At 34.3% G+C, this 27892-nt stretch overlaps 1 protein-coding gene across 1 annotated transcript in view; it reads right to left on the bottom strand.

The window, feature by feature from the left end:
• Positions 1 to 27892, bottom strand: part of LOC114086516 (uncharacterized) — a 110934-nt gene that overhangs the window by 62723 nt on the left and 20319 nt on the right. The window contains exons 5-7 of the mRNA XM_071612811.1: positions 21064 to 21231; positions 14959 to 15060; positions 4541 to 4651 (exon numbers count right to left, since the gene is read on the bottom strand). Of these exons, the coding sequence (XP_071468912.1) occupies positions 4541 to 4651; positions 14959 to 15060; positions 21064 to 21231 (381 nt within the window). The remainder of the gene's footprint in view (positions 1 to 4540; positions 4652 to 14958; positions 15061 to 21063; positions 21232 to 27892) is intronic.

Below are 27892 nucleotides of genomic sequence, written 5' to 3'. Positions count from 1 at the left end.
CATATTTTTTAAAATACCTTTATTTTATTTATTTTTTATGTGGTGCTGAGGATCAAACCCAGTGCCTCACACATGTGAGATAAGCACTCTACCACTGAGCCACAACCCCAGCCCAAGTACTATACTGTTTTGATTACTGTCATTTTGAAATATATTTTGAAATAAAAATATGATGTCTCTGTCCTTATTCTTTTTATCAAGATTGATTTGTATATCTGTAGTCTTTTGTGTTTCCATATGAATTCTATAATTGGTTTTTCTACTTCTGTAAAAAAACTGCTGCTGGGTTTTTGATAATCATTGCACTGAATCTATAGATTACTTTGGGTAGTATGGATATTTATTATCTATTCTTAATAGTTTTCCAATCCATGAACCCAGGATACCTTTCCATTGCTTGTATCTTCTTAATTTCTTTCATCAATGTTTTGTAGTTTTTGGTGTATAAATCTTTCACTTCCTTAGGTAAATTCTTGCCAAGTATTTGATTCTTTTCAGTGCTACTATAAATGATACTGTTTTCCTAATTTCCTTCTCAGATACCTTGTTGTTAGTGTATAGAATAATAGGTAATTTTTTTATATTGATTTTTTTTAAATCTTGCAACTTGACAGAATTCAATTCTTTGTTGTTTTGGCATCTAAGTTATCTGTATATAAGATCATATTGCCTGCAAATAAGGACAATTTAACTTCTTTATGATCTGGACGCATCAGACCTATTGATATTCCAAGACTGGCTAAATGAATGCCAGTTCTTTCGGCAGTCATGGAGATGTTGGGAAGCTGCACATATAGATCAAATCTTTCCCTCCCTAGGTTTAGCTAAGAGCTAGATTTTTTTCTCCTTGTTCTTTGCTGAGCAAGGAAAGATTATGGTGCTTACCAGCTGAAACTTCCATGTCTGTTCTTCACCAGATCTTCAAGACTGAAAGCCAGTCCTCTGGAACTCCACTGGGAAAGTTGCAGTGTTTGATATGCATACCAACCCTTCCCCTCTTCTTAGAGAAGGTGGTAGCTAGGGGTTCTTTTCCTGATCATATGGTGCAGTAGTGGGTGTAAGAATTCAGGTGAGAGAATGTCACAAATCTTCCTTCTAGCTTTAGTGAGGTTGATTTATTGTTTCTGGGATAAGGCAACTTTTTACCTAATATCCAGATTTCTCAAAATGGGAATTTGTCTGTGAATAGTTGCTAAATTGGTATGTTTGTGCAAGAAAGGATAGTCTGGCACTTCTTACTCTGTTATCCTGCTTACATTATCTATTATTGATGCTTACTTTATATTTAGATATTTTAATCACTTTTTGAGTTTAGTAAATTCTGAGTTAAATAAAATTGTTTTGTCCTGGCTGGAGGCTAATATGGACAATGGGAAACTTTGAGTTATTTCTTCACTTTTATTTCCCATGATTAGCATAAAACCATTCTGGATTTATATTTCTTCTTTGTAAAGTTTCATGTGGGAATATTTTAAACAATTTTTTTCTAAAGCTATGAATGCTAACATATGTGTTTATTGTGCACTTACATTTAAGTAATAGTTTAGTTGACTATTACATTTGAGTCAGACTGTTAATTTCCTGTAATACTATGAAAATTACTCTATCATATTCTAGCATCTGGTGTTGCTGTTAAAAAGTTCAATGCCAATCAAATTTCAGTTCCTTTAGTGATAATATGATTTTTTATCTCCTGAAAGTTAAAATTTTTCTCTTTTTCTTTGATATCTTAAATTTCACATCAATATGCCATTTTGAGGGTTTTACCCCTATCTGTTGAGTAATCTGTAAGCATTTTCTGAATTCTCTCTTTCATTAATTATGGAGAAGTCTTTTACTTTTCTTAAAAATATTTTTTGTTTCATGTATTTGAGTTTTTCCTTCAAGCACTCTTGATTGAAATACTATCACATTTTTTATATTATCTGTATTTCTTAACTGTTCTTATGTATTTCCTTTTTTTTCATTTTTTGAACTCTTCTGATACTTCCTTTAAGAGTGTTTACACTAAATAGTTTGGATGTTTTAAAAATCGTTCTACTATATTTCTCATTACTCAATTCACCTACTACACCAATAATTTCAACAATTGTCTTCTTTATATCTAGTACTGACAATTGCTTCTTCTTTACATTTGCTTTTCTGCTTCATACATAATATTCTATGAATGTTCTCCTTCACCATTTTTTATATTTATTGATCTTATTTTATATGCTTGTTTTATCAGATGTGTTCATTTATTTTGCTTTGCTTGCTATAGATTTTTTTTGTATGTTATCATTCTTTTATTGTAATTGTGTTTCTCAGATGTCTTATTATTTTTACTAGACATCTCTTATTGCTCTGGAATTGTTTAAAAAATCCAAGAAAATATGTACAGGGAGATGGTTTAAATTCCAGGCCATAGTTGATATCCCCCATGGTGAGTAAATGGTGGTGGTAACAAGGTATTCCTCAGGGCCATAAGCTTCTCAGGTTGGTGTCTTGTCCCAGCTACTGAATTTGTGTCATTTACTTCATTACTAGATGATTCTGAATCTCAGGGAATCTCTTTGTTCTTCTGCCATAGACTCCACTGTTTCTCAACTAAAATCTTTGCTATAATCAATTAATTCTAGGGATGTGCAGATTATGCCTGAGTGAGGAATAATCAACTCCCCAAACCAGCTGGGCTCATCTCCCTGACTGCCCCCAATAGATACTGCTATTTTTATGGCTTTAAGTGGTGTTGGAATGGAGAATTTGTCACCCAGGGCCACATGGAGGAGAAAGAAAGTAATAAGCATTTGCTTAACCTATTTCTTATAGGAGATGCTTAGCTCTCTTTTACTATTAGTTGCAATTTCCACCTCTCTCACACAAACATTGGTGTGAAATGATCTCCCCCCACCCACAGTCTCTTTCTGTCTTTAATTGAGCATCTCAGATCTAGAATGTTGGGTTTGAGGATTGGCAAAGACACAGGTCCACGGTCCTCATTGGAGAGCAGCAGTGTGGCAAACAAGGAATGGTTTATTGCAGGTTATAACAGCAGATAAATCTATCTTACCAAATAGCTCCCAGGGGCAGCACAGGCCAGGAATTTGGCCTTTCTCCCACTACCAACGTTTGTTCATCACCTTGTCAGAACTCAGAAACCCCTCCATTCAAGTTGTAGAGATATTTTCTGCCTTCCATTAACTGATAAATTGAGGTGAAATGGTTCAGAATTATAAAGAATATTAAACTTCTTGGGGAAAAATAGAGATATTAAGAGTAAAAATATTAGCAATGGTTTATTTAACTAAAAAATATTATATAAAGCAATTATCTCTGAGAAAGAACCTAGGAACAACTAAGTCCAGAAGCAAGGGGTAAAATTCTCTTATGGTATGGGATACTATGAATTCATTATTATAATCATGATAATATTACTTTGACTTCTCAACTGTTCTCCATAAACCATAAATGTTTTTGGAGGACTTTCATGTAGTGGCTACATAAGCTTAACTGACAATGTTCTTGGATTCCTGGTAGATCCGGTACCAGTACTACAGAACAGCAAAACACCAAGCCAAATTCTATCTCAAAAAAAGTTCAGAACACTCCTCAGGACACAGCACTTGTTAATGATTTTCTTGTGCTAGAGAAGTCTCTCGCTGTTGCTAACCCCTAAGCATGAGAAAGGCAAGTGACACCTACTGCTTGAGAAGTGTGTCCTCTCCCAAGTGCACACATTTTAAATATCTTATTGTCTGATAATATACTTCAGCGACACTGAAGTATTTATACATCATTTACGGAACCACGAATGGATACTATACCAAATAATCCCATGGTGGAACACAACACTTTCTAGCTGTGTATTTTTAGGTCTGCAGGAAGATAAGGATTCCTAACTTGGTCCAAAAAAAGTAAGTTGTTTTGCAGAAAGGATGACAATATTAACCTTTTCACAAAGTTCAATGTGAGGGGATGCAAGGGTATGTGGCATGCATTAGCACTGTTGGTGTGGTCTTTTTCATCTTTGTTAGAATTGTTTTAAAGGGAACCCTCAGGTGGCCCTTGCAGAATCTCCAGAAGCTTTAGACCACAGATTGATTGATTGGTTGATTGACTGATTTCTTTTTCTTCTTTTGCTCTTTTTTTTTTTTTTACACTAAAAGCCTGAAGCTCTTAACTCTACATACTGATAAAAAGAAAAAAAAAAGGAAGAAAGGAAGGGAACAAGGGATGTAAGTAGGAAGAAAAGAAATAATAAGTGAATCCTTGTAATGAGAATATCTTTTTTGTGTGCACGGAATTTAAAGAAATATATTGGTAATAAAGAGTGTTCCTCTTACTGCCATTTTTCTGGTTTTACTTTGCGACTGACCATCAATACTAAAAGTACATCAGTTAGACATGTGCTTTAATTCTTATGAAAAATTATGTTGATGACAAAGTTTTAAAGAGGCAACTTGGGAGAGAAGTGCATTTGTCTCCTTTGCGCAGTTGTCCCCCTCCTCACATTTGAGCTGTGCATTACAGCTCTCTGCCCCTCTGTAACTGGCCCACCTACCTTTCCTTGCAAGGTGCACAGCTTCTGCGTGCTCGACACTGGTGACCTCAGTACCATTGACAGACAGCACCACATCTCCGATCAGGAGCCCAGCTTCCTCAGCAGCACTGTCTGTAAGCAGACAGACAATGGTCTCATTGAAGGAAAGTTCCCACTTGAGGGTCCTGCTGTTTGTACTCTTTTAAAAAAGGCTTTCTCTAAAGGGCCTTTATTTCCAACTTTAGACAATTGCCTATGTCATTAATAAGAAGGAAAATGCTCTCCTTGCCGCCTGCCTTTCATTTCCTGGACTCCCACATTCAGCCAGTTGTCTGAGTGGCCTCTTTGCAATATAATAGCAAAGCTGCTCAGAAACGCAATCTATTCATCCACCAGAAGGTTGAACTGCTAGTTCTCATTCCTCCATTGCTGCTAGGTCTCTTTGTAACCCTGAGAAAATCACTTAACCTCAATATCTTCATCTATAAAAGGAGGATGGGGGCAGGGGCAGAGCTTCTCTGCAGGATTGTTGAGGGAACAAGTAATTGAAATACTTACAAAGTTGTGCAAAAACAGATCTTGGAGTGGTCAGGAAAAAAACAGAAATAGAGCTGCTTTTACTTTCATCGAATAGGCTCCTCCCTGAGCAATTACAGAAAGGAAACAAAAATAGTTCAAGCCTTAGGACTCAGGGTATGAAACAGGGAGGACCTTTCTAGAAGGTATTTATTTTATCCCTTGGATTGTAGCATTTGCATTTACTGCAACATACTTAACATTTTCTGGGGATAAAAAAGATGTAATAAGCCATTTTAAGGTTAATTAATTTTTAATAAGTTATTCCATATATTTGGCCAAAATTCTTATATCTGTTTTTTCCTTTGTGCTTCATTTTATATTTGTTTCTTCTTTCTTAGATCTCAGTTCTTGGTGCATATGTCCTGTTTATGGATATGCAGAGTACTATGCAGCAACGTCAGAATTTTATTATGTAGAATGTTATACAATTCAAAGATTTTAATCTTAAAGCATGGCTCTACTGGTGTGGGTAGCAAGAAAGAGTATTTCCAGTAATGGCCATGGTCTGTCTAAATCTATTCATAATAGTAGGGAAGGCCTTTTCTGCTTGATAAACAGTGGCTCACCAACACAGGAGGGTAGGTAAAGCATAGTATTTGATATTTTGTTCATTTACATAATATCATGCTTGTACCTAATTAAAGTCTCATGGTATGGGTGACCATTTCAATATATTCCTCCTTAGTCTAAAAGAACTCAAAGCAGTTACTCATGGCAATGCTTTCTGAACTAAATTCCAAAATGACAACATAGGTCCAGAGACAATTCCTTATTAATTTTTGTATTCCTGATGGTACTAAATATTAAAACCTATATATTATAGTCTTCCAATCAATACATGTTGAATGAATGATTGAGTGATGCCAAAAGTGTATGTCATAATTCCTACCTGTAAGGAATTTTAAATTCCATTGCAAAAGAAAAGACATGCTTAATAAAATGTATATATATTTGTAATATAGTGAGTGACAAATATAAAAAAAAAAACATAAAACAAAGGCTATAGATAATGTAAAACTTCGGAAAAGGACATTTTCACTCCAATTTGGGATAGTTACAAAATGCTTTTCAGAATAATTAGAATTTGGTATGACTGATTAATAAATAGATTCTTTTTAGTGGGGAATCATAAGGAAGATAAAGTGGCAGAGTGCTAGGTGTTCACAAATACAATTCCTCTTGTCTTTTGACTCATGCATTCCTTTGCTGTTGGGCATGCAATATATATGAATTCTAGCTATTGGACTGTGAACCAAAGCAAAGGTGCCACTTCCAGACCTGGCCCATGACATCATCCCAAGAGCCAACCTTTCATATTCTTTTCCTACTGCCTGCCAGATGCCAATGACTTCAATGCCCTTAGGGATGACAAACATAAGAAAAAGAAACTCAGGTATCACAAACATTATTTGGTATAAAACTATTCTCCAACCAAAAACATCCACAATGGAGTAACAACCTTTGTGGAGGAACAACCACAAGGACTAACAACCTTTTTTTTTTTCTTTTTTACTTTTTAAGTTTTTGGTCTTAAGTCATAAATATATTTTTGTTCCAAAGCTAACATAATTTTAAACAACATGAAAAGCAAGAAATTAAAAGTATTCTGAACAAACTTATGGCAACAACTTTTTAAGACATGTCAAAGAATAAGCGACTCAGATTAGCTGGAGAGAGGCTGTGGGGAGACAGAGGGGAAAAGGCAGAAAAGGTGACCAAAATATGAAGGGTCTTCTTGATGGTGAATATCCAGAATTTATACTTGATCCTTCAACAATAGAGAACCATTAAAGATTTTGAGCAGAAAATAAATATGCAGTTGTTTATAAGAGCTTAATTTAGGGTAGGGAGAGATTACATTAAGCAGATCAGTATGAACATTATTACTAAAATATACAAACCTGAAATATGACTCCAGAAATGAGAATTGGAAATGAGGTATAAAAATCTGTCATGGGAGCTGAAACATTTTATTCATTTATTTGTGTACCTGTCTATCTAATTTTAATGGACTGTAAACACATTATGGACAAGTAAAATTTCTTAATTATTTTGATATTTACCCTGCTTAGTATAATCTCTGACACAAGGCAGGAGATTTTTAAGTGTTGGTTGAATATGTGTGTTTTTAGATACACTGAGATAAACTTGGAAGATAAAATTGAAAATATTCATTTGAGTTATTGAAAAATATGTTTCAAATCTAGAAGATAAGATAGACCTGAGAAATAAATTCATGTTTCTTAACCAATGGGACAAATGTAAGAAGATAAATCAGAGCTTTGAAGACAAAATACTGAAGAATAATTAACTTTAGAGAGAGGAGAAAAGAGGGGGCAAAGAGAATACAAGAAAGAAATAGATATATCTTAGCATGGACTCAAGAGTAAAAAGTCAATGAAGACAGTGAAGAATTTTAGGGTTGAAAAGAAAATCAAGAGTCCTATCATGGCGCCATACGAGTAACCACAGTTGTTGGGTGTGGTGGCACTCCTGTAATCCCGATGGCCCAGGAGGCCAAGGCAGGAGGATTGTGAGTTCAAACCAACCTCTGCAACTTAATCGAGGCCTTAAGCAACTTATCAAGACCCTGTATCAAAGGAAAAATAAAAAGGGTTGGGGATGTGGCTCAGTGACTGAGCGCCCCTAAATTCAATTCTTAGTACCATGAAGAAAAGAGTAACCACAGCATTTTTAATCCTTTTATGTCCAATAAGTCAAAAAAAGTAAGAACAGAGTAAAGGTGATAATATCCGGAAATGGGAAAGTAAATGATAAAAAACTTTAAGGATTATGGAAGTAGAAGGAAAACATTTGAGTATTTGTGCCAATCAATAGGTTAAATGATTGATTAGATAAAGTTATAAACCACTAAAATAAATGTAGGGGTCCAGTAATAGGTTGTCATTACTAAGTAAAATTTGATTTTAAATAACTTTTCTTTTTTACTTAAAGAGTTTACTAATATGAAAATAATCCTTTTTTATTTTTTTTTTAAAAAAAGCACCCTTAATTCACATACAATCTACTTGATCCATGTAAACTGAACAATTCAATTATTTTTAGTATATTGATGGAGTGGTGCAACCCTTACCACAATCTAATTTTAGCACATTTTTTTCACTATGGAAAGAAACTAGTCAATAATGGTTACTTTCTATCCACCGCCCCCCCCCCCCCAATCCCCCAACCTAAGGCAACTACAAATCTGCTTTCTGCTTCTCTGGACTTGTCTACTGTGACTATGCCATTTCATATAAAATGAATCATAAAACAAATGGTCTTTTTTGTTTGGCTCTATTCACTCAGCCTAAAGTTTTCAAGATTCATCTGTGTTATAAGCTGTCATATATTCCTTTAGCTGACAAACAATATTCATTGTTAGAATATGGCATATTTTTAATCCACTCTTCAATTGATGGGCATTTGCGTTATTCACATTTAAAAACAGCTATGTAAATTTGGAGACAAATTTGAAATTTGTGAACATCTGTTTTCATTTTTTGTGAATTTATACCATAAGTGGAACTGCCCTAAGTGGGAACTCCATATCTAACATTTTGAGGAACAGTCAAGACGGTTTACCAAAGTGACTACACAATTTCATATTCCCACCAGTATTGCATGCGTGTTTTGGATTTCTCTACATTCTTGTCAATGTTTATTATCTAACTTTTTTTTTATTACAGCCCTCCTAGTGAGTGTGAAGTGGTATATCTGTGGTTTTGATTTGTGGTTCCCTTATGGCTACAGATGGTGAACACTGTTCACTTGCTAATTGGTTATTTATACATCTTCTTCAGAGAAATGTCTATTCAAATCCCCTGCTCATTTGAAAATTATGCTATCTTTGTATCATTAAGTTATGAGAGTGAAAATAATTCTTGTTTGTAGAGGAATTATTTATGGAGTGTAACTCTTCTGGGTAGTTTATATAATTGCTTTTAAGTTTAGTTATCAAGGGTACTGATTGTGTTCCAATATCATGCAATACAACTTATAAGTTTTCCTTTATCTAGTAATTATGGTGGGAGTTTGAGGCATTAGGACTTCTTGGGGGAGATATTTCAAGGTAGCCTTGTGATATATACCACACAGATATTTCTACCACTTGAGGCTGATCTTGGGGGTGGGTGGAATAATTCAGTCTATGTTGCTGGTGGAAAATAAGACCATGATTTTCTAAATTTACATTTCCCTCTAATAAGATACTTGACTGCACAGTTCCGTGTTTATTATGGAGAAATGAATGCTGAGCTACTCCATATTTTCATGCATATTTACATATAATGCAGAATCTGAAAACCTTATAATTAAAAAAGGAGTTTGTAGATTTCATTTAAAAATTGTTCTATAACAGTAGCATTTTAAATGCTAGAGCTTCCAAAAAGATGGGCCTTGTTCAAAATGTCCTCTATAGTTTGCCTTTCCTTAAATTTATAGTTTTCTTTTCAAGTTTGCTTGGTATCAAAGTTGAAACATCTGTTTCTTTTGTTTATGCCAACAGATCTCACAAGCATTTAGGCTTTCATAGAAAATATTCATGCAAATGCCAGCCGGGTGTAGGCAATTAGTTATGTAAGCTCCAAGCAAGCTCAGTCTCTCTATACTTATGGATAATCATTTCCATCCCACCTACAGGTCTCATCGCTTTATCTTTTTATCTTCAGTGTGTAATTAAGCCTCTCTACTGCATCCAGAACAATGTTTTGTGGTATGAATAAGATTCTCAGAAGGGCTGAAAATATGTGTAATTTTAAAGTCCCTCAACCCCTCATTTAGTAGATTTGACTAGACAATGGATTTCAGAGGGTGCTCTTCAGCATTGAGGAATACATTTTTAAAAAGAAAACTAGACTCAGCAGCTACATGAATCCCTGCCAGGGCAGCACTTTCTTATGATGAATAAAATCCTAGGTTAACTATGTATTGCACCGTTTCTGGTACAGTAAAGATGTCTCAGCTTTTCCTATTACAAAAACCTTGGGGCCTCCTAAATAAAAAGCCATTTGCAATACAAACATTTTTATTTGTCTCACATTTGAACAGTTAAAAAGGTATCAGAAATTAAATAAGCCATAAAATCTTATTAAACTACATTAACTTATTTTATCTAGAAGGGCAGGCACAACAGGTATGTAAAAATTTGGGATAAAAATTTGAAAAGATCTACTGAATTTATGAAGTCAGACCACTTTGGTTTTTAAGAGGTAATAATTTTTATATTCCTTTACAAATTCCTTTGTTTCTGTTGAAGACTAAACTGGTGAAGTCAGAGGGAGAAAAAGGAAAAGAGAGGAGGGAAATGGAAAGAGGAGAGGAAAGAGAAAACAAGACAAGGGGAAGCAAGGGGAGAAGGGAAAGACAAAGTGGAGTGGGAATGTGTGAAGCATCATTTAATATATTTCTCATGAATACACATTGATTTTTGTTAAAGCCAGATTTCTATCAAAAATATAGTAAGAAATCGGAAGCCCTTGATGCTAAAATATTGCCTGTCTTTTTATCTGTGAAACAGAAATAACAAAGCACACAATTGTTTTGTGTTCTTGCTCATATAAAGGACACGAAGGAGCCAAGTCAAACTGACCTTAACAGCATTTGCAATTTTGGTCTTTTGTCGTCTGAGCCCTGCTGCCAAGCTCTTCTTCAGCTCTGTTTCCTCACTTGTTTGTATTTCACCTTTCCACCCCAAATCTCACTGACATGAGAAAGACTCTCTCCCTTCCCTAATCAGTAAAGAAATAATTGGCTAAATAGCACACACACACACACACACACACGCGCGCACACACACGCGCACACACATGTACATAATTTGATTAATTGACTTAACTTTAATTGAAATCCACTCACATCAGCATAAGAATATATCCATGCATTTGTATTTTAACATCTAATTATGAAATAGAAGTCTTTTCCCTGTATTAAAAAAAAATTCAGTTTAGTAACTTAGCCCTTTGTTTTCCTGTAAATATTTTAGAATCTAATTGAGAACTTCTTATCAAAAATAAATGAATAAATAAATCTGAAGACAAAAATAACTACAAGAATTTTGAGTATGATTATACGTACAGATAATTTGGGGAAGAACTGACATCTTTAAATACTAAGATTTAAAACGGATGAATGTGTTTTTCCCTGCTGTTAATTTTGTCATCCTTTGATTTCTTTCTATAGCATTTCATTTTCAAAGTAGTGATTTTTACCTTTATTAGAATTATTCCTATCAGTTTCCTTTTTTCCTCACCAAGGCTTACTATCCTGCACCCTTTGTGGCAGTCTTATGTTAACACTGCCCAAATTTACCTGTTGCAAGGACTGGAACCAAGAACCTTTGACTGCCACTCATTTGGACCCATGATCTCTCACATTGAGGCCATGCTTTTTCCAGGCTGATTCCAGCTAGTGACTGAATTTGGAGGGGGTGCTAGAGTCAAGCAGTTGCTTGCCAAAGCAGGATTCCTTTAATAGCCCCTGCTCTGGGGCTCCCTAGTAGCCTGTCTCAGAATTTCTCAGAACTAGCTTGAGGTTCTTTCTGTCCAGTCCTGCTTTTCTTCTCTCAGGTGCCAGACAGACCTGCACTGTGCTCTGAGGCTCTTCTGCCCACCTTTGCCAGGCACAGGGATTTCCTTTAACCTCTTGCACATTCATTTTCAGTCTATTATCAGAGGACAGGAACTGAGAAAAATGAACTTCCTTTGTTACATTAAAAAGGTTTTTATCTGTTCCTAATTTACTAATATTTAGTAAGTCATGGCAAAGTGAGAACAAAGGGGATCAAGCACACAACAGAAAGGACTGGATTTTGATAGGTGAAGGAGGCAGAAAAAGGTGCAAATTCCATTCCATTTGAAGGTGTAGATGTAGGATTTCTGATAAACAAAAAGTAGAGATAGGAAATTATAGAGAAGATAACCATGCTTGCAAAGCTGAGAAGGTTCAAACTGAGGGGAAGAAAAAAATTAGAATGGATAAGAATTCTGATATATACACCTACAGATTATATATATATATATTCACAAATTTTGACATTTTGATAATTATACTAGACTGACTTGTAGTTCTCAGATTATTACGTTAGTCTAGACTTTTAATGATGTAATGATGAAACAAAGAGGTGGCGTCTTTATTATCTAAGAGAGACAAAAAAAAATTAGAGATCATCTCAAAACTCACCTAGAAAGGGAAAAACAGATTTGTAAGGTAATTGATTAGAGAGAGTGTTGAGAAGAAATTGTTTTATTTAATATACCAACTGAATGCTGTTCATTCCATAAACAATTAAATATCAGAGGTAATGTGTAGTTAGCTAAACCATTAGCGAAGAAGAGTTGATGTGGTATTTAGTGTATTTAACATTTTCAGTGGTCAGGAATAAATTTGGCCTGAATCAAGTCATGAAAATTTCAAAGGCAGTTCTTTTGATAAGTTGAATCAGATTTTTAGAGAAAGGGATGAGATGTCAAGTACTATTACATCAAGAAGAGGCAAAAATCCCTCTTTTGCATTAACTAAGTGATACTTGGTGTGTGTGTGCTGCTTGTTTGTGTCTCCTTGGGTGCAGGGAGCCACTGTCTTAATATGGCTTGACACTGGGAGGTTAGAGGGTTTCTTTAGACCTTACAACCTTACCTCCTTCTGTTTTCCATCATGTAGAAGCTTGTGGAAGGTAAAGGACTATTTCTCTGCCTTCAGGTCCAGAGTAGATCCTGGCTTTCTAGTAAGTCAGTTAAAACAATCTCATTCCCCTTTGCAGTTGGCCTATGTAAACCCACTCACAGTGGGCCCCAGGGGTGATAGCAACATAAGGGTATTTGAAGCTGGAAAACTGTCCTCTGTCTCTTTTTGACCCTATGATTTGTGATGGAAAAAGGCTAGAACTGTGGAGATTGTTTTGTATTCAACAGGAAGCATGCAATACTAAGGAAGGGAATGAAAGAAGTCATGCCTTTGATGAAATTATTGAGCCACTGAAGCAAATCAAATCCCAGCAACAGCTCAGAGCCTTCAGTTTCTCTGAGCCCATCCTTCCCCTTTATTGTTTAAACCATGTACAGTCCAATGTTCTATAAGTTCCCAAAGAGTCCTGACTGAAATAAAACATTGTGAAATAAATCATAGTTCTGGAGGTAGAAATTCTGAGACCTGAATGCTGGTGTTGCCTTGACCATAACTATAAAGCCTTAGGCAGGCCATTTAGCATTTAACAACTTTGACCCTTAATCTATTCATCTGCTAAATGAATGTGAAAACATCAAGTTTCAAGTTGTGTTAAACATGCATTACCAGAAAGAGCATGTATGCTCTCAAATATACTGCTCACCTCTAGTGAACCTCTAGTGAACGTGAGTTCTTTTCCTCTGTGACATAACATGGCTTTTACACTTAAAGTGAAATTAACTGATCGATACTTTGATATTATAAATAAGTCAATGACTCTCTTTTATGACATCAATGAATCTAAAATAGGTGTTCAGGTTACTTAGTATTTAGATATTCCTCTCAGGCTTATAGGAGACTAAACTCTACATTTCGTAGAATGTGTGCTATTGATCATGAGGGATGAGTGATAACCTGCAAGAAATTTCCTCAGGATGAACTTTAATTTCCTTTCCAAAAAGATCTTGCATTCTATCCGGGCACTAAATATTTCCTTACTCTACTCTCATACTCTGAGAGTTGGTTAAAAATTCCATTAATATAAAAAAATTGGTGGTGGTCTGAACACTGTTTTCTGCTCAGCTATGCCTGTGTGATGGGCTGGGAGGTAACAATTTACTCTGATGCACCTGTCTCCCCTGTCACTTTTTCCAGAGCTGAACAGTCATTCACTTCTTTACAACAGAAGAAGGGCAGTTTCCAACAGAACTACAGAGTCTACAACAGAGGAACTCTAAGTCTAGCAGAGAGAAATGAAATGGGACTCTAGTGATAATGAGGCCAGAAATGGGATTAGGGTGTGTGGCCAAAGCAGGAAGGGTGGGTCTTCCTAAAGTATTGGTCTCCCTTCCTCCATGCTGTTCCAGCCTTCTGGTATCCAGGGCTCTCACAGTTACTCAACAAGTATTATTGGAGCACCCTTCTGTTGTCTGTTGGATGCTTCGCCAGATATTGAGGACAAAATGATAGGTGAAATGCAGTTTTTGACCTTGGGGTCAAAAACTCAGAGTTCAGATGGGGAGATAGATAAACAAACAATTGATAATAAAGAAATCCAGAAACTCTCTAGAGGCCCTGAGTTTCCCTCTGTGATAATCTCAATGCTTCTCCCCTAATGCACCAGGCTGAGTATGGAGACCTTTATTTTATGCTTCTACCAATGATATTGTTTGAGATCTGCTTTTTTTTTTCCCCAAATCATCCATCTCAGGTTATTATCAAATTACAAATCAGGAAGTAGAAAAATCTAATTTAACATTATTTACTAATTCTTAATATGCTAATTTAAAAATCTGGACACTTAGGAAGCCATAGAGAAAATAATTTAGGAGTACTAGAATTCCTCCCAGAAACTATAAAATACTGACAAGAGATGTATGGTCAATATTCTTCTTACCTCCAGATTTGAGTCCTATTTCTATAGAAACAAGAAGGGCTCTTTGGTAGGAAGACTAACTAATGCTCTCTGTTAATCAGAAAGGTACATTCCATCAGGAATATATGTCTTTTGAAATATGCAATCAAGATATGAACAGTTCTCAATCATGCATTTTTGGTAAACTGAGATTTTGAAGTTGCTTTTACTGTGTATGTGAACTTTACATGACTATGATATTGAAGGCTATTTCATGTATTTTGCTAGGGTTGAGATAGTTGTTCTGAAATGAATTAAAGCTTTTTATTACGAGACCACTTACTGGTATCCACTTCAGTTACCATGATTGGTTTGGAGAACTGAATTCGGAATCCCCAAGGATAATCTCCAGTTCCCTTGAATAGTCTCACCGTTCGCTCACGAACTAAAAAAAAAAGCAAAGGGGCATTGCTTTGAGTTAATTTTTAGGTATTATAAATTAACTATATTATTATTAAAGTAGCTAATACTTATTGTTGTTTATTACATGCCAGACCTAATAAAAATGTTCTAACCAGTACTAAATAAGTAGTATCTACTTTAATTTATACAACAGCCTATTATTCTTATTTTGGGGGAAGAGGAAACTGAGGCACAGAGAGGTGAAACAATTTGCCTGAGTCACCCAGTGAGGAAGGGGTAGAGCAGTACAATGCCCAAGCCTTCCCTGTTAACCACTGTGTGACAGCTACCTGCAAAGCATCTGAACCTTAAAGATCCAAGTCACCTAGATCTGTAAATAAGATATTTAGTGTAAGGTTATATATGAAGATAAGAAAACAGAATCTTCACCCATAGATTTAAGTCTTAGGAAATCAAAAAAAAAAAAAAAAAAAAAGCTAAACAACTGAGCTTTTCAGAAGAATATAGGAATAATTGGGTCTTTCTACGAGAAACTCCTAGCTTGTGCTTCATTGAAGGTGGAGAGTCCAAAGAACTTCACTAAGAGCCCATGGCTTTTTACTCTAGTCCAGCAACCTCTTCATCTGCTTTTCCTTCTGTTTGTTCTTCTCGCTGCTGACTTCATACCCTCTTTTCTGTGTACCTAGGTATAGATGTGTGTATGTTTCTTCTCAACTTCTGCTTGTTATAAGTTTGGCTTATTCATAACTTCAGCCCATTCATGGGCCCTCTTGAGTTTTCTCCACCTTGAAACATTTTAACTTCCGTGTTCACTACCAAGAGCATTTTCCAACTTTGAATTCCAGTAGGAGGGAAAAATCCTTTCTGATCAGAATTCTTCTGTGTTGTTAATTTTCAAAGGCAAGGATCTGGCATGATTCCAAGCCAGAAAACATGCTGCCACAAGACCGTCTCTTCCTTTTGTGGAAGGACAGTTTCCATAGAGGGAGATGTAAACATGGTAGGCATTTTAATCTTTTAATGATACAATTACTTCATTTCTTATTTAGGAAAAAAAAATATATACCTGAATCATCTCGGAGTACATAAAATAAGACACCTGAAGGGCTTGCGTAATTGCAGATGATTCATTTTTAAATGCTAACAATGGTTTCCAATAAAGATATATAACAAAAGACTTCAAAATAATGTGCATTCTGTTTTATTTATGGTCAAGTCCACCAGAGAGAAGTACTAAAATAATACTGAGAGCATTAATCTTCCTTGAACAATTAGATTGATATATATCAATTTTTTTCTACATCAATGAATAACTAAAAATAACTGAAAGTAAGTAATAATAAAGTATAATGATAAATCTCTGAGCTACAAAAGTGAAGTATTAATAATAGGCCTATTCTGGGGTCCTGGGGAAAGCCAGGTAATTCATTGTGAAATAAGCATGGTGATTTATTAATAAGGTCACCTTAAAATTTAAACTAACACCTTAAAATTTAAACTAAAATTCAAGAGTCTCCTTTCATAAACAAATAGGAAACATTAGAATTTAAGGATAATACAGTTTGCTGCCTTATGTCAATTTTTAAAAATGTTTTTATTTGTCACTTTTCATTTCTCAGAGAGAAATGTGCAGAGTAGCCTCTTTTTTAGGTCTATATTCAAAGACTATTACAGAATGTCAAAATGTAGCTGAAATATGGCCAGAACTAAGAGCATTTAAGAGGCCAAAAGAACTCTTGATAATTTAAAGTGATGGACAAGAATTTTATTTAGAGTGGGAAGGCCCTTAGTTCAGTCTCCCAATTGGTGTGGAATCTCTTTCTAACCATCTCTGGCAGGTAGACTTAGGTGAGCATGTACTTGACATTGGGAGAAATATTAGTATAATAAATTTATATTACTTGGCACAGTTTATAAGATGATTTGCCATTTAACTTATTCAATTTTCTCTCAGATATTATGAGGTAAATCAATATTTTTCAAATTAAGTTTCCTATGAGAAATAACAAATATAGCAAAAGGTTAAGCAATTTGTCCATGCATGCTCAGATATGACCACTTCCTTGGTCAGATAGATAACATAAGTATCTGATAAAAACAAGGAAACATGCATCTGTTCTTCCAGATTCATCACAGTTTGATAGCAGAAGTCATTCATTAATAAGCATTTACTGAGCACCTACTATATTTCTGATGTTTTCCTATGTACTAGAATGTAGTGGAGAGGACAGACAAGTGGTGATTCTTATGGAGTTTATGCCAGACATTGGCGGCCAAAAGAGGCAAACATTCAAAGACAGGAAGGATAGACTCTTTTCATGTGAATTCCTGAAGGAAGGTTAGTTTTCACAAAATGTCCGAAGAAAATGCACTTTTGTTGTTGTTGTTTTGTTTTACTGTAATCAGGAAAAGCCTACCAAAGTTGCTGAGAAGATAATAATGCATTCCAGCTCTAAAATTCTGTGCTCTGCTCTGTTGGAGGCTTCTAGGGAAATCTCCATTACTTGTTAACACAATTCTCTTTGGTAAGACTGTTTGGACTGCCACTTATTGGATCTTGGTATAATTTAAGAAACAGAACTGGGAAATTCAAGGACTTAGGAATTAATATTTCAGCAATCTGCAACAGGTTGGTAGCTAATCAAGTCAAAAAGAAAACCAGAAATCCTATTTCTGACCCCTGTAGAAATCATTTCTAATATCTCTACTTGTCAAGACTTCTTGCTTCCTCTGGGTTACTTTCTTGATACTATCTTGTGCTTTTGACAGATTGATTACCCAACAGATATTTGTTTAATGGAGTATTTTTACTGTGTTGATTCAAATCAAATTATGTTTGTTATTTTACTTTCGTATGGCATGAGACTGTTAAGCTAGCTATTGCTTTCAAGGTTGTGTTTCTTTCTTTTCAGTTTTTCAATCAGGCAAATTGAATGTCAACAATGTGTATGAAAAAATAAACAATTCAATAAAATCTTGAAATGGTGAACTGTAGAGCTCTCCTGTGGGAGAAGAGACAATCAAAATGTTTTGTAACATGTTCCCCTCCCATTCGGAAGACAATTTTCTCATATTTTAAAATGAATAGTCCTGGTTTCCCTTGTCACTGTCTAGTAGAAAATCTACAAGTACTGCACAACTGCAGAAAAGCCACTAATGAATATTATTGTTGTTTCAGAGACTATTTGGCACATCATCAATAATTTATCCCCCCAGATAATACCTCCTTAGAATCATATTGCTAGATGTAAAAATTCAAACACAGGGCAAATATTTCCACAAATATAGCAAAACTGGTATACTAAACACACCCTAAAGTTTTCACACAGTGATATGGTCTTTGTCTATTTATTCAACTCAAAAGAATTCTTTCAGGAAATTCAGGATAGGATTATTTATTTTTAAATTATAAATTTTATTTCATGAAATTCATTCTGGTAGATATAAATTAACATTGTAATATGCTTAAAATTTTATCTGGTTAATGAGGATATTTTCAGTTCAAAAATTATCTATTTGCCCTCAACTCATTTTCTTCTTAATTTCCATCTTCTTTTATTGGTCTCTTGGTACCACATAGTTATGAACATAGGCCTCTGATACATGTAACACTTGGAAGTATTAGTAATAATAAGAAAAGATAACAAGGATATTCTTGAATTGAGGTTCAGTCTAATAAATTGTATCATGAGCTCACTTGCAAAATTTAAATATATTTTTGTACATACACAGAGACACATATATACATACATATGTATGCATATATGCATGTGTACCAATATATTTATATGCTCACACAAAAAATCAGTCCCATTTGTTTTCTTTTACCAAAGCAAATGATACCAAATTAAGTAAAATGCTGTTCTTTGATAGATACGAACAATAGTAGAAATTACAATAATTGTACTTTTTATATGCATTACACATCAGGTTTTAGATAAAATACTATGAGGGTAGGAGTTATATCTTCCTCCTCTTTATGTTCTTTGGTTTCTGCCACAAACAAATATTTCATAAATATTTGATAATTTACTGAATTTGTAATATAATATAAATTATGTATATTTTACATATAAATGTATATGAATATACATAAACATGTATGTGAATACATACATATTTATAGTTGTCATTGAACTATACTTATCATAAAATTAAAATAAATTAAAGGGGGAGATGGAAATAGCTAAAATAAATAGAAAGAGCCCATTATAATTTTCACATATATAACTTTAATATGTGAAATATATAATATATAAATTATATTTTAATATAATTTATATTTTTATAATGCTGAGATAGGCAGAAGGATAATATTTTTCCAAGATCACATAGGTAATAATTATTCAATAGTACTTATTGTATTGTACTTATAGTATTTTTAATTATTTATTTTACAAATGCACACTGGTATCCCATGATGAAGCAGGTACTGTTCTGGGACCTTGGGCTATACCAATGAACAAACAAATAGAGGTCCTGACCTGAAGATCTGACCTTCAGTTAGTGTTCTTTCCCTATATTTAACTCAAATAAAAGATATAGAAAATTTACTGTTTTTTTTTAAGGCTACTCTTAGATCCCCATCATCCACCTTTGGTTATTATTGTGTTTGTTCTGATTTATTTAATTTTTAATAATCTTATTTTATTCAGGTAAGAGCACTTGACATTAGATTTCCCCTCTCAAGTTTTTAGATGTGCAATCCATTCATCTCACTTAACTGCAACTTTATGCCTCAACCCCTCTCTTGATTTTCACAAACTCCACTCTGAATACTTTTGGATTTAGAGTCTCATGTTTACTTTTCAGTGAGTGGCTAAGCATAAATTGTTTATGATTTGATATGAATGTAAGTAAATATTCTAAATATGCAAATGACAAACCTTGTATTCTCTTAGGCATGTATATGAGAACTCATTTAGATATACAACTTTTCCTCATTAAAACTCTCCATTGTTAAATTTCATAATATTAATAAGAAGAAAACCAAGAAAGGCTCTATTTTACTCTACAGGTAAGACAAATGACATTATACATAATATATACATATGTCCATATATTACATCTTATCTGTATAATTGGAGGTAAGATGAAACTGAGCACATGATGATGCCTGTACTGAATGAAGTATGTGCCACTGTCATTTCTCTCTATATATCTTTGACGAGTTAACTCCTCCCAGGGCCTTGACCATAATAGGCATGATGTTTATTAAATGTTATTGTAAAATTAATTTAAAATATTCTTTTTTGCCTGGATCTTTGCTTTTGTTCAGTTGTTTATTCATCAAGGTTATTTGTAACAACAAAATAGAAACTCACAGAAGATCTGCACCCTGAATATTGAAAATTGTAATTAAGGTGTAAGTTTTTTTTTAAATCACAAGCTATTATTGCAATAGAGAAATATATACAGTTATTAATTTTTAATTTACTAAAATTTATCTCAAAATATCATGGAACATTAATATTAATGAAGTCTTCAAAAAATTAAAATGCTTACATTATCAATTAAAGGTATAATTATTAAATACTCATTATCAAATGTAAAAAGCAGGCAATAATATATGTTTCAAAATAAAAATAAATACATGATAGTATCAGATGTGTATTTCATGTGTTTTTAAGAACAGGGCCACAAGAATGTATAATAAAAAAATGTAGAAACAATAAAACAGTTATCTAGAGGAGTTGGAATAAGAAGTGACAATTTATCACTTCTTTATACTTTTTAGTAGATATTTTTAAATTAATAAGTACTTTTTAAGCAAGGATAAAAATAAACTCTTTATTCTGAGTATATTGATCTTTATTCCAATTGTAGAATTACTTTCCTGTTTGAATAAGCTTTTAAGACAGTTTTAGAAAACCCAATATTAAGAAATGTGTTGTGTATGATACATTCTTTTGTTCACCAAACTCTTCCCTCAGTTTTCCAGTTTGGTGACTGCAGAGATTTACCTGGAGTCTAGCTACAGGTTCTATAAGGCTCACCCATCTTGCTATGATTGTAGAGTCCTTACCAGCTACTGGTCGTGGTTTTTTACTAAGACATCTAGGACTGTCTTCAGGATTCCCATCGTCGCCTCGGAAAACCCACGCTGCTGAATGAAAATTCTCTGTGTAGAAACCTTTTTCTTCAGTATCCACTCGAAAGCCAAAATCCAAAGAACGACCATCTTCTGAGGTGACTGAGGAACAGAAAAGATAACATCAATTATACTCTGGTGAGAAAGAAGGTCCAACACACTGAGGGTCAGGATAAGAAAGTGAATACACAGAAGAAAAGTTTGTATTAATAAAGAGTGTTATCCTTGAAAATAGGTAGCTAAATTTCCTGGACAGTTCTCTTGGGAATAATTTATACAGACAAAAATACTATAAATCAAAACAAGTATTGCTTCAGGACTTAAGGCATGGGAGTCTGTGCCTTAGAGCTAGCACTATGAATTATTTTGTCAAGGAAAAGTATGGAAGAAGATTTATTATATAATGTATATTAATATTTAGAGGTGAAGATGAAAAACCCTCAAGACTTGGAATTATCTTGGAGTCCCTTTGAATAATATTGGAGTCTATTTGAAAGTCCTTTTCAAAGTACCAAGCATGAGGAAAAGGATAATTAAGTGTAAATTTTTAAAAATCTCTACTCTTACTGTCTCTGTGCTTGAAGAAGCACTGAAAAATGTCAATTCTTAGCAAAGTCATTCTGTTCTTACATGAAGAGAAAAGCATAAAAGGGAGCATAGAAAGTTCCATCTCACTGTTTTTCACAGCAGTTTAGGGCTCTCTCTCTCTCCTCTTTCTCTCTCCTGTGTAGGAGTGGCTTGGATAGTGTGGAGGGCTGCACCATTTACAGAAATGAGAGGGTGTTCTATATTGCCTCCCATGTACTTTCTTTTTTCTGTGACTTAACACAACTTTATTTCCTTTTGTGGGGGTATTTGTTGTTGTTGTTTTGTACTTTTTAAAAATTATTTCATGTAGATATACATAATATTGGCTTCATTTTGACATAATTTAATGGAGCATAATATAATTTGCTCCAATTTTAGTCTCCAGTACCTCCTTTTTCCTTCCTTCCTTCCTCCTTCTGTTCCCTTTTCTCTACTCTACTGATTTGTCCTATTTATATAGTTTTTAAAATTAGTGCATTATGGATATACATAAAGGTGAAATTCAGGGCTGGGGATGTGGCTCAAGTAGTAGCGCGCTCGCCTGGCATGCGTGCAGCCCAGGTTCGATCCTCAGCACCACATGCAAACAAAGATGTTGTGTCCGCTGAAAACTAAAAAATAAATATTAAAATTATCTCTCTCTCTCTCTCTCTCTCTCTCTCTCTCTCTTAAAAAAAGGCGAAATTCACTGTAGTGTGTATATATATATATATATATATATATAAATTTGATCAGATTCATTTCACCATTCTTTCCTTTTCCTGTCCCCTCATCCCTTCTGGCCAATCCCCTTCCTCTTTTTCTCTATTCCACTGATCTCTCTTCTATTTTCATGGAATACCCCAACCCTCAAATATCTTTTTTTCTTATTTCAGTTTAACTTTTGTATATGAGAGAAAACACTCTTCCCTTGACTCTCTGGGTCTGGCTTATTTCACTTAGCATCATGTCCTCTGGTTCCATCCATTTACTGGAAAATACAGTAATTTCATTCTTTATGACTGAGTAAAACTCCATTGTTGATTTATACCACAGTTTCTTTCACCTATTGATGGGCATCTGGGCTGGTTACATATTGGCTATTGTGAATTGTGCTCCTATAAACATTGAAGTTTTTAGGCTGTATAACAATACTATGATGGTTTTAGTTCTTTTAGATAAATACCAAGAAATGGAATAGCTGGGTCATATGGGGGTTCCATTTTTTTTTTGTTTTTTTGAAGAATATCAAAGCTGCTTTCCAGAATGGTTGTACTAATTTACAGTCCTACAAATGTTGTACAAGTGTAACTTTTCCCCACATCTTCACCAACATTTATTGTTATTTGCTTTCTTGATAATTACTATTCTGACTGGGTGAGATGAAATCTCAATGAAATTTTGATTTGCATTTCCCTTATTGTTAGAGATGCTGACTATTTTTGCATATCCCATTTAGGTAAAGTCATACCTTAAGCTGTTTCAAGTGGGAAGACTCAAGAACTACCACGTCATAACCAAAATACGACTTCAAGAAAATCGTAAGTCATTTACTTGTATTCAAGCACATGGACAGGATGGGGTAATCATTTTTGCAATCTGCTCTTTGTAATCATTTTTAAATTGTACTATTCAAAGTCATCAACTATATTCACAAAGATGTGCTGTCCCCAGCTCTATTTTTAAAGTCAGGTCTGCAGCAGCAGTAGTGGAGAGCCCATGACAGCATACGATAATTTATCCCCCAGAGAGCTTGCAGTTAGCTCTGCTCCTGGCCATTCCTAGTAGAATGAACTCCATATATAAAGTTCAAACCAAGTTTAATACAAAACATGTCAGCTTCTGTGAAACTTGAGCCAGCTCTATAAAAATTGCATAGAAGGGTCCATGCCAGCAAAGGGCCCATCCAGCTGGGGAGGCCAACTGGTCTTCAGCTGTGGATCAGTTATATAAAGCCTCTGGGAAGGATGCATTATCTGCTTCCAACTGGGTTTTCCCTGGAGTATCATTCTTAATGGTTCTTGTTCTTGCCTCTACAATTATACCTCTGCTTTCTTAGTACCGGACTGATAAAAGAATGTATTAGTCATTGTCCTGACACATAGATAAATGCACTGAGATTTTATCTCACTTCAGTTAGAATGCCAATTATCAAGAATTTCAAGTAACAATAAATTTTGGTGAAGATGTGGGGGAAAAGGTACACTCAGACATTGCTGATTGGACTGCAAATTAGTGCAACCACTATGGAAAGCAGTTTGGAGATTACACAGAAAACTTGGAATGGATCCACCATTTGACCCAGTTATCCCACTCCTCAGTTTATATCCAAAGAACTTAAAATCAGCATACTACAGTGATGCAGCCACATCAATGTTTATAACAGCTTAATTCACAATAGCTAAACTATAGAACAAACCTGTGCCCTTCAACAGATGAAAGAATAAAGAAACTGTAGTATATATACACAATGGAATATTAATCAGCCATAAAAAGGAATGAAATTATGGCGCATTTGCTGGTAAATGGATGGAACTGGAGAGGATCATACTAAGCAAAATAAGCCAATCCCCCAAAACCAAATACTTAATGTTTTCTCTGATATGCAGATGCTAATTTCAAAATAAGGGAGTGGGTAGGGGAGATTAAAATAGTTTAGACAAAGCAGAGTGAAGAGAAGGGGGAAGGGGAATAGGAAAGATAGTATAATGAATCGGACATTACTATCCTATGTGCGTATATGATTATACAACCAATAATTCTACATCATGTACAAGCAGAAGAATGATAGTAGAATGTATTTTGACATATTTTACATTTTGACATGTAAAATATGTCAAAATACATTCTACTATCATGCATAAAACTAATTAGAACAAATAAAAATTGCAACTAGATTCCCAACACATACATTTGGTTAACTTGTGTAGTAATTGTCAAAGGTGGTGTACTGACAAAGTATGCAAGAACAGTTTTCTGCAGACAGACAAGAAAAAATTGTTAATATCTTTTAACCCCAAATATCTTTAATGCTTGTTACTGTATTTTTAATTTTATATTCTATATGAGACTGCACTAGTCATTTGACAGTTTGAGTGGTTTCAGATATATTCATTCATTCATTAAATTGAACTGGTTTAAAATAAATGTTCTTCTTTCATGAGCAAGGTATAGTTTTGTGTGCAATGGGCATAGATTGATGAGCAATTCAGGCTCATGATGTTGTAAACAAGTTAGAAGAACAAGAAAGAGATTCTGACTAAGAGGTAAAATTAAAGAAAGAATATCATTAGACTGGACCTGGTGGAGTGAGTAAACTTTCTATGGGAAGAGAAGGTGGTAAGGACAAATGGCCTGCAGTAGAACAGGTGAAGTTTAAGCATCTGTATTTTGAAACCCAAAAGGCGAGATCTGGAACTTTTTGAGTACCAATATAGCACCACAAGTGGAAATTCCATATCTGATGTTTTGTGAGATGTCACAGTCAAAACACAGGTGTACTAAACATATTATGTAAAATTGCCTTCAGACTGTATTGTATATGAAACATAAATTTTTGTTCAGAATTGGATCTCATCCCAAGATCTCATTATGCATATGAAAATATTAACAAAAACCCAAATTCTGAAATAATTCTGATCCCAGGCATTTCAGTTAGGGAATCCTCAACTTGTAAGATAGGTCATGTTGGTTGAAAAATTAAATTATAGTGTATGGGAAAATAAAAGGCAATGACATAAAGTTGGATACTACACTTGATGTTTGTCAAATGGCCAAGAAGCAATGTAACAATAAAGTCAGAATGTAAATGAAATGATAAATTTATGGGGCATATTGTTTATTGGAATGAAAATTGTAAAAACTTCAGAACAGAATACTATAAATCAGGATATAGGATGCATTCTTCCACAGATACTATTTCATAACCCTTCAATACTTTTTTTGCTTTCAATTGTTGATTAAGTCTAAGATGGCGTTTGATGTTAAAAAGTAGAGAAAGCAAACCAAAAATTATAGTAATTTATTGACTTCCATTTCTCAGCTTTAAGGTTAAATCAAAGCTTTTTGCTAAAATAATACTTGCCAAAGTTACAGAAGGGCTAAAGGATTTTAAAGTGTTAAAGCATCTCTTTTTTGATTTATTTCCTATCTGCTTGGCCTTAAAAATTCAGTAACATTTTAACATTTATGAATATAACTTACAGAGATTTCTGGGCCCATTGATTTATTATTTTTTCCCTCAGCTATAGCGGTCCATGATGGATATGCAATCATCTCCCTATCATGAAAAGGGCTGAGGGTGGGTCTTTAAATTATAGTGATCTTTGTTTTTATTGGTATGCATGAGTCTGTTAAAACAGTTCACTGTTTTACAAACAGATTTGATTATGTGGATGAACAGTTCTCTATCCATTCAGTTACCAAAACACAGCTAATCAACATACTCTTACATAAACTGAGACATAAAATTTGTGTTAAAATCTAATGAAGCAGCAAGCCACACACCTGCTGCAAACTTATAGCTGCTAGATTTCTCAACATCTGCCCCTTGAGTCAAATAGAAAACAGTTCGAATATGCCTTTGGCACAAAAATTTTGCCACTAAAATTAGGTGTGCTTGATGAGCCTTTTAATAAATGAAATTCTAAAATACAATGAATTCTTGAATATGCTTGATATTACGGAAATTGTATTTGAACACTTGTCCTCAAAAAATGTTAATACTTCCTTTTTAATTTTAAGTTTTTGACTTAAGAATAAGAAAATATAAAATGTACAATCTGGTTCTAAGTGTCTTTAGACATTCTTATACCTCTTTCATTGTATTGCATTATTTGAAGATAATAAAAAATGTAGAAGTGAGACCCTGTTTGGACTTTTCCAGAGAGACCAGGATTAGATTTGGAGAGTCCAATCAGATGCAGTGGATTCTGTTTAAGAACATGGATTCTGGTCTAGCTGTCCAATTTGAAACCCAGCTGCACCACTAATAATAGCTGAGTGATCTTAGATACTTATCCTTTCTATGACTCAGAACCTTATTTACTAAAATCAGGATGAAAATATGGTACTTAATTCATAATGCTACTGGGAGAAACAATAAGGTAATACATAATAAACAGCTTACAATAGCTCTGTAAGCACATTGTAATTGTTAGTTTTTAGCATTAAGACTTGGAGTTCTTTTTCTTTTTTCCCTTCCTCCTATCTCTCCTTTGATTTTTTCCTCCATTCTTTCCTTCCTTTTCCCCTTTTTTTCTCAATGGCAATTAATATTTGGAAAATATACTTCCATAATAATTTTAATAGCTGAGTTAAATAAAGTATCACTATCAAGTGTCTTCACATGATTAGATCCAAATTCTTGCCACATCTGTTCATGATATTGGAGCCATTTGAGATTACAAAATTCAGAGCTCCATTTTGCAGGCCCTTCCCTCTTCCATTTATTGCCTTCCAGTTATTTACCTAGTGTGCCTTAGTCAGCATTCCCCACAGCCTAGATGGATTGATCAACTGTGTCCATACACATAAATATGTCATTCCTAATGTCTTTTCCAGCTATTATATAGGAAGTCAGAGATGAGTGAGATTAACAGAGTGAAAAACACCAGCTGTAATGATGCTCGATAAAGCTGTCAGGTTTTAAGTCATGGATTAGTAGCATATCCTGACTCTATAAACAAGATAAAATTTAAACCACACATTAAACAATGCTAGCCCTAGCAGCTCTTGGTAAATTGCAGTCTCTACTGAAAAGTTTCCAAAGAAATAACAATATGCTTTCAGTGTGTCAGTGGCTTGGATAAACTGAAAATCAGAAATGGCAGACCGATCAATTCTCTTGAGTCTAATGTGAAACAAATTGTCAATATTAAGTTTTCATTCAAAACAGAATTCATCCAAAAGAAAACACAAGCATTGTTTTAATAAATGATTATTCTAGTTTGGCACAAAATTTAAATGTGTATAAATTACACAGCTGATTGCTGTGTTATTTCAAGTGGAGTGCTGGTAAATGTTTTAAGTGTTCCAAAAGGAAAACAACTCCAAATTTGCAGTGTTTGCCAGTTTCCATTGTATAAATACTCCCACCATGACCAATTTCAAGCTACCAACCTGCTGTCGCTGAACTGCAGTGTTAGAAAAATGTGCACAGTGGCTTTTGGGAGCCACTGAGAGCTGGCTCCAGTAC

The sequence above is a fragment of the Marmota flaviventris genome, chromosome 5 (genome assembly GCF_047511675.1).
Source record: "Marmota flaviventris isolate mMarFla1 chromosome 5, mMarFla1.hap1, whole genome shotgun sequence".
Lineage (NCBI taxonomy): Eukaryota > Metazoa > Chordata > Mammalia > Rodentia > Sciuridae > Marmota > Marmota flaviventris.
Note: the sequence above shows the minus strand (reverse complement) of the source record. Positions and strands in the feature narration are given on the sequence as shown.